This window comes from Parasteatoda tepidariorum, chromosome 10 (assembly GCF_982258835.1).
Source record: "Parasteatoda tepidariorum strain Cologne lab strain chromosome 10, Ptep-v5.0, whole genome shotgun sequence".
Taxonomy (NCBI): domain Eukaryota; kingdom Metazoa; phylum Arthropoda; class Arachnida; order Araneae; family Theridiidae; genus Parasteatoda; species Parasteatoda tepidariorum.
The window spans coordinates 56,872,129-56,879,364 of NC_141764.1; the positions used below are offsets into that span (position 1 = coordinate 56,872,129).

General features: G+C 28.7%; 1 protein-coding gene across 1 annotated transcript in view; it reads left to right on the plus strand.

The window, feature by feature from the left end:
- LOC147802947 (uncharacterized) overlaps positions 1-4,069 on the plus strand; it is a 4,978-nt gene extending 909 nt beyond the window's left edge. Inside the window, exons 1-2 of the mRNA XM_087153662.1 lie at positions 1-844; positions 905-4,069. The exon at positions 1-844 is cut by the window's left edge and continues 909 nt beyond it. Of these exons, the coding sequence (XP_087009788.1) occupies positions 1-809 (809 nt within the window). The 3' untranslated portion in view covers positions 810-844; positions 905-4,069. The remainder of the gene's footprint in view (positions 845-904) is intronic.
- Positions 4,070-7,236: the final 3,167 nt, after the last annotated feature.

The window sequence follows — 7,236 nt, forward strand, 5'->3', positions numbered from 1 at the left end:
AATTAGTAGTTAGTTTTTCAGATATTGAAGCAGTTACCCCTATGTTTAATGGAAATCGCTATGATAACATAAATTCTTGGTTTGAAAATTTTGAAACTCATGCTAATTTATTTAAATTGTCTGATATGCAAAAGTTTTTATTTGCAAAAAGATGCATGAAAGGTAACGCATTAACTTTAATTAGAAGTGAAACTCAGTTAAATTCGTATGAAAAACTAAAAAATCTTTTGCTTGAAGAATTTGGACTTAGTTGCAATAGTGCAGAAGTACATGCAATGTTGCAAAAAAGAAAACAAAGGTATAATGAAACTCTTCAAGAATATTTCCTAAAAATGAGAGAAATAGCTACTCAAAGTGATATTGATGACTTAGCTCTAATCACTTATATAATTCAAGGAATACCAGACCAAACAAATAATAAAACAGTTCTTTATGGAGCCAGTAATCTTTTTGAATTTAAACAAAAACTTAAACTTTATGAAAAAATTAAAAGTGACTTAGATAAAAATAAATTTCAATCTAATAAGGGACCATATGTTAGGAAGTTAGAAAACCCGAAATATGACATTAAGTGCTTTAAGTGTAATGCACCAGGACATAAAGCCCCGGCTTGTCCTAAAAATAAAAATGTAACCCCGAATGTGACAAAACCCAAAATACATCATACTACACAGGAGAACCCATTGAATCAATGTAAATATTGCTCAAAGAAAGGACTTTTGAATCAATTTCACATGTGCTCCACGTGTGTAAACAACCCTAGTAATGTGGTTGATGTGAACGTTCAAAATATGACAAGTAATCAATAGCAATTACTCATATCCGGATATATAGTTGAAAACGAGTACGTAAATGGATATATAGTTGAAAATGAGTACGAAAACGGATATATCGTAGAAAATAGGTACCTAAATGGATATAAAGTGAAAAATGAATACGTAAAGGGACGTCCAAAACAAAATAAAAATGAAAAAGTAAAAGAGATATTATTGAATGTTGATACCGGGTCAACATTAAATGTAATACCAAAAGATTTGGTGTTAAAATTGAATATTCCTATTAAAAAATGTAAGGAATTAAAGGTTACCCAAACGAAAGGACAACTAACACTTAACAAAATTTGTGAGTTTCCCCTTAAATTAGGCAAAATTGTTAAGTCAGTTAAGTTTTTTGTAATTGATACTGATTTACCATATGCTTTACTTGGGTTGCAGGCTTGCAAAGAGTTTTGTTTGTTTATTGATTGTGTCGGGCCAGTTGTTACTCAATTTGGTAAGAGATTGATCACCTCTGCTAATTTTAACAGTGACAACTTATCTTTGCACATTAGACAGCACAATTCTCAAAATGTTAAGGGTAAAAATGTTGAAAAAATAAAAGTTGAAGATGTTTCAGTTAAAGTAAACATTGAAAAAAATAATGTAAAGGGTAACAAAAATAAAAGGAAAAGGACAAATAGGAAAAAGAAAAAATGTCCAAAAATTTCAAATGATTCGAAGATAGATCTAGGTAATGGGTGCACACATTATCAGGTTAATATCGACGAAAAAATAAAAAATGAAAGCAAAATAGAAAATGTGGACTTAAAAGAAATTTTAGAAAGTTATGATGATATTTTTGCAAAACACAAACACGACGTAGGAGAAATTCGAATGGAACCGCAAAGAGTCAGGTTAACCTCAGATTTACCTATATCTCTAAGGCCGTACAAAACATCCCCAAAACAACAACAGGAAATTGATTTACAAATAGAGGAATTGTTAAAAAATAACATTATAAAAGAAAGTTCATCCCCTTATGCTGCCCCAGTAACTTTAGTTTTTAAAAAAGATGAAAATAAAAAGAGTCGTTTATGTATCGACTATAGAAAACTAAATCAAATTACAAAAACAGATTCTGAACCTCTACCTTTAATACAAACTTTAATAGAAAAATTGTCTAATAGTAGTTATTATTCTAAAATAGATTTATCACAGGGATATCATCATGTTCGTATTCATCCTGATGACACTGAGAAATTAGCATTCGCTACTCACAATGGTCTATTTGAATACTTAAGATTACCTTTTGGCTGGAAGAATGCCCCGAGCATTTTTCAACGTACAGTTCGTAGAATTCTAAATAAACATAAAATTAAATTTGCTACAAACTACTTTGATGATATCATTATATTTTCTAATTCTTATGATGAACATTTAACCCATCTTAAAAAGATTTTTGATATTTGTAAACAGGAAAACTTAAAATTAAAACTTTCAAAATGTTCATTTTTGCAAAAACAAATAGAATTTTTAGGATATGAAATTAAAAATGGAATTGTATCACCCGATAACCATAATATCGAAGTGATTAAAAAATTAGTGCCCCCTAAAAATGTAAAATCATTACAAAGATTTCTCGGATCAATAAATGTTTACAATAAATTTATTGATAATTATGCGAGTATTCGACATCCTTTAAATAACTTGTTAAAGAAAGATGTAAAATGGGTGTGGTCAGAAAAATGTCAACAATCTTTTGAACTTTTAAAAAATGCTATTATTTGTAAACCAATTTTGAAGATTTTTAACCCTAATCATGAATGTCATCTTTTTGTTGATGCATCATTAGTTGGAATTGGATGTGTGCTAAAACAGACAGATGAATGTGGTGTATTGCATCCTGTAGCTTTTCATTCTCGTTCATTAAGGGACTATGAAAAAAACTATGCAATTACAGAACTTGAATGTCTTGCTATTGTAGATTCTTTAAATAAATTCCATCATTACCTTTTTGGACAAAAATTCACCATACATACTGACCATGCTGCTTTAGTTTGGCTAAAAAATGTTAAAAATTTAAAAGGAAGATTATTTAGATGGTCATTATTGTTAAGTATGTATGAATATGATATTAAATACACAAAAGGCTCTGCTAATTTTGAAGCAGATTGGCTGTCGAGAGATGCAACACATTCAATTGTCCAAAGTAATAGTAAAAATAATAATGTTCATGTTTCACATTTATTGAATTTGAGTGAGATAGTGGAAGCTCAAAGGAAAGATAACTTACAAGGTAAATTTGTTGATATCAATAATGTTTTGTGTGTACGTAAGAAAAATTTTACTAAAATAGTTGTTCCATTTTCGTTAAGATTAAGACTTCTGCAAAATGCTCATGATAAGTTTAATCATCCAGGAGTTCAGAAAATGATTAACTTAATAACCCCTGTTTTTTATTGGAACAACATAACTTCAGATATAACAAAATTTTGCAAACATTGTCATACGTGCCAATTAAATAAAAAACCGCGACAAAAAAGATTTGGATTATTACAATCCTTACCCCCTGTTAATCAGTCTTTTGACTTACTTGCAATAGATAGTGTTGGTGGATTGAATTACTATAATTCAACAAAAAAATATTTAACTTTAATTATTGACCACCTTACACGCTACATGTGGGCTTTTGCATCAAAATCCATTAGCTCAGAAACTTATACAAATTTTTTGCATCAAATTTTTCAAAATCAAACCCCTAAATCCTTGTTGAGTGATCGAAACGCTGCTTTTACTTCTTCTCATTTTAAAAAGTTTTTGAAACATAATAAAATTCAACAATTATTGACAACTGCACATCATCCGCAGTCTAATGGCAAGGTTGAACGCCTTGGTCAAACAATAATTACGCGTTTAAAATGTAAAATTAATGAAAAACCTACTAAAACTCCCTGGCCTGTTTTGTTAAAAGATATAGTTAATACTTATAACTTAACTCCCCATTCTGTAACAAAATTTCCACCTGCATACCTGATGCATGGTAGACTCCCCTACGAAAATCCCTTAAATGAAAAAGTCTATCCACCTGTTGAAGAAGCTAAGAAAATAGCAATTCAAAGAACTAGAGAATATCATGAAAGAAATAAAATTTATTATGATTCTAGATTTTTAGATATAGACTTTAAAAATGATGAATTAGTTCTGTTTGAAGAATTTACTTATCCTAATACGAGGAAGTTGTCACCTCCTTTTAGTGGACCGTATAAAATTCTTCAAAAAATTTCAGAAGTTAATTACAAAACAAATAAAAAGAATAATTTAAGTAAACAAAATTTTGAAATAGTACATGTTTCAAAGCTTAGGAAATATCACAACCCACAAATGTTGAAATTAAATCATGAATAGTCACCAACAGAAAATTTTTACTTTCTTCAAGGGAAGAAGTAATCCCTATTTTTTTGAGAGATCCGAATCGCGTTTTGTGGAGATGTTTACCTCAGCATCAGTTAGGAGTGAGGGCGAAGTTACATGAACTTTTTTTTTCTCAACACAGTGAGAAAAAACTTACTAAACTATTTTTGTTTTATCCAGTCTGGATCTCTCAATTACACAGTGCTTCATGAAATTCTGTTTTCTTCCATTTTAACGGGGAATACAGAATTTCATCAAGTAAAAAACCCCATTAACCATACAGAATCTTAAATTCTGATTAAATGACACTTAGTTGTCCATCTCTTTCACATAAAAATTGTGAATATTTTTTTTAACCATACAGAATCGTAAATTCTGATTAAATGACAATTGTTGTCCAGGTCGTTTTGCATAAAAAGTTTGTATATTTTTGTGTGAAAAAGTTTGAAAAGTTTTTTAGAATAGTTATATAAAATGTTTAAATTTTTCTTTCTGTTTAGTTCACTAAATAGATAAATTGTATTATTATGTTTTTATTGTTGTTGCTGTAAATAATTTTTTTCACATATTGGAAAAAGGTTATTTATAGTAGGAAAGAGGACAGTCATATCAACATTAAGTTTATGTATTCATAGTATTCTAAAGTTTTTTTTTTTGGCTTACCAAAATTTTTTTTGGGGGGGATGTAATACAAAAATTAAATACTTTTGTATTAATAAAAGCATTAAAACTTCATTCCTTTTCATTAAATATCTTTAGTAAAGGATAAGGGTAGAAATTCTATTTTGGGACTTCAAGGCTAAAAACATGCCAATGAATAATAATTAGATTAATACTTCAAAAGAAAAGTTATTTTAAGATCTTTCACTTCCATATAAGGAAAGATTAAACGATTTGCTTTGAGTAATAAATAAATTGATGAAGCGTAAGAATACAGAAAAAGCATATGACTGGGACCTCTTCACACTGTTTAATCATCCTATAAAATGCAGAGCGCTAATTTTGGCGTGGTTTTTTGTTGATTATCATGCCTAATAAAAATCCGTCAGCTTAGACGGGATATGTGTCCCCCCTCTCCCGCTTTGGAGAGGGGTTAAACTGCTATTTCACCATCGCAACTTAATAAAAGAAGATTATGCACAACTGGACTCTTCAATCATGTTGCTCTCAATACTAATTTACTAAAAAATCATTATATATATATATATATATATATATATATATATATATATATATATATATATATATATATATATATATATATATATATATATATGTAACACAAAAATTATAATTACTTTTATATTAATAACAACATTAAGACTCTTTCGTTTCCATTAAATGTCTTCGAAAAGAATAGACGTAGAATTTTTTTGGGGGGAATTCAAGGCTGAAAACATTGAAAACCATTGAATTGTAATTAGATTTATATTTCAAAGGAGGAGTTATTTTTGGAATCTTGTCCCTCTTTCACTTCCTTACTAGGAAGCATTAAATGATTTTCCATAATGCGTAGAGTTACAAGGTATAAACGACAGGAACCTGTTTACATCAAAATCTGTAAGTATTTAATACGAGACCGATGGTTTTCGCATGTCTCTTGCTGAATAACGTGTTCCATAAAATATGTGCCGGAACCATCCGGAGTTTTCTCCACACACCCTCCCTTGTGGAGTGGGGATGTGAACTGTTATAACCACCAGCCTGCCTATAAATAAACCTTTTTAGAACTCAGTATGGCCTATGACTGCATTATTAAAGCGGAATACAAGAATTATAACAAGGATGTAGCCCTGTTCCATCGCACTTTTAGAAATTTTTCGAAAATATTAATAGAAATTGTTTTTATTGTTTTTCTTTTTGTTACCACAATAAACTGAAACAACCAAACAAATAAGAAAAATAGTATTAATACTATTTACTGTGAGAAATTTGTTCACTGATTTTTTTCCACCCGATTAGGTTAAACAGCCAGAATTTAAGTCGAGCATTTCATTTCAATTACACAAATTAGTGTTCAATGGAATGTTATACGCAACTCATATAGTCTCGAGAAAATAATAAGAAAGTTAGGATAAGAGAATGTGAGCGCATCAGAATGTTAGACAGGATCATCAGAATGTAAGATCTCATTCTCTTGAATCATATTTGATTTGTTTTTGACGAAAAAAAGAAGAAAAATACAGCACTTTTATTTGAATTTATTTTTTAATCTTAAAAAAATGAAGATTCGTAATTTTTTAGGAACTAAAAATTAATTTTCAGTTTATAAGTTTTTTATGAATGCAAATTATCTTAGTTCTATAGTCTGTAAAGTGAAATAATGGTAATAAATTTATAAATGATACATGCTTTTAACCTTCTAAATACTTTAAAGACATTTAATAATTACTATTTAAAAGAAGAAGAAAAGTATGTATCTTGTTCAATATTTCATTAAACTTTCTAAGGAAGTGGTTTCCAATTTTTTACTACTAAGGGACCCTGAAGGATACAGCAACTTTTTCAGCAACCCCAAATATATAAGTAAAATTTATTACCAGCCGTGAGCATTGACCCAAGAAATACTGCCAATTATGTTGGTAACATTTAAATTATTACTATATATATATATATATATATATATATATATATATATATATATATATATATATATATATATATATATATATATAATCTAAATCATAAATATTAATATGCGTCTTCTTATGTGTTTTTAAGTAAGTTTTGCGTTTTGTTTAATTAACAAAAAATAGTAATCGCCTTTGTTATTTTTTTTATAAAAAGGAAAAAAAAGAAAACCACAATATTAGCTTATTTTCGAAAACTAATAAAAATGAATTTTACCCCGCATCACTCCTTACAGACATTCAAATAAATAATTCTCCCAAAATCCATTGGAATATCCTAAAATATTTCACGCAAGTTACATTGAACATTTCAAAACTTTCGAAAACCTTATAGCTTAAGAATATCAAATGAAGTTTCTATTTCAAAAGCAGAAGTCTCCCGAGATTTGCACCTTCTTCAAGGCAAGTTAGCTTCTTGTGGAATTTTCAATAAATGA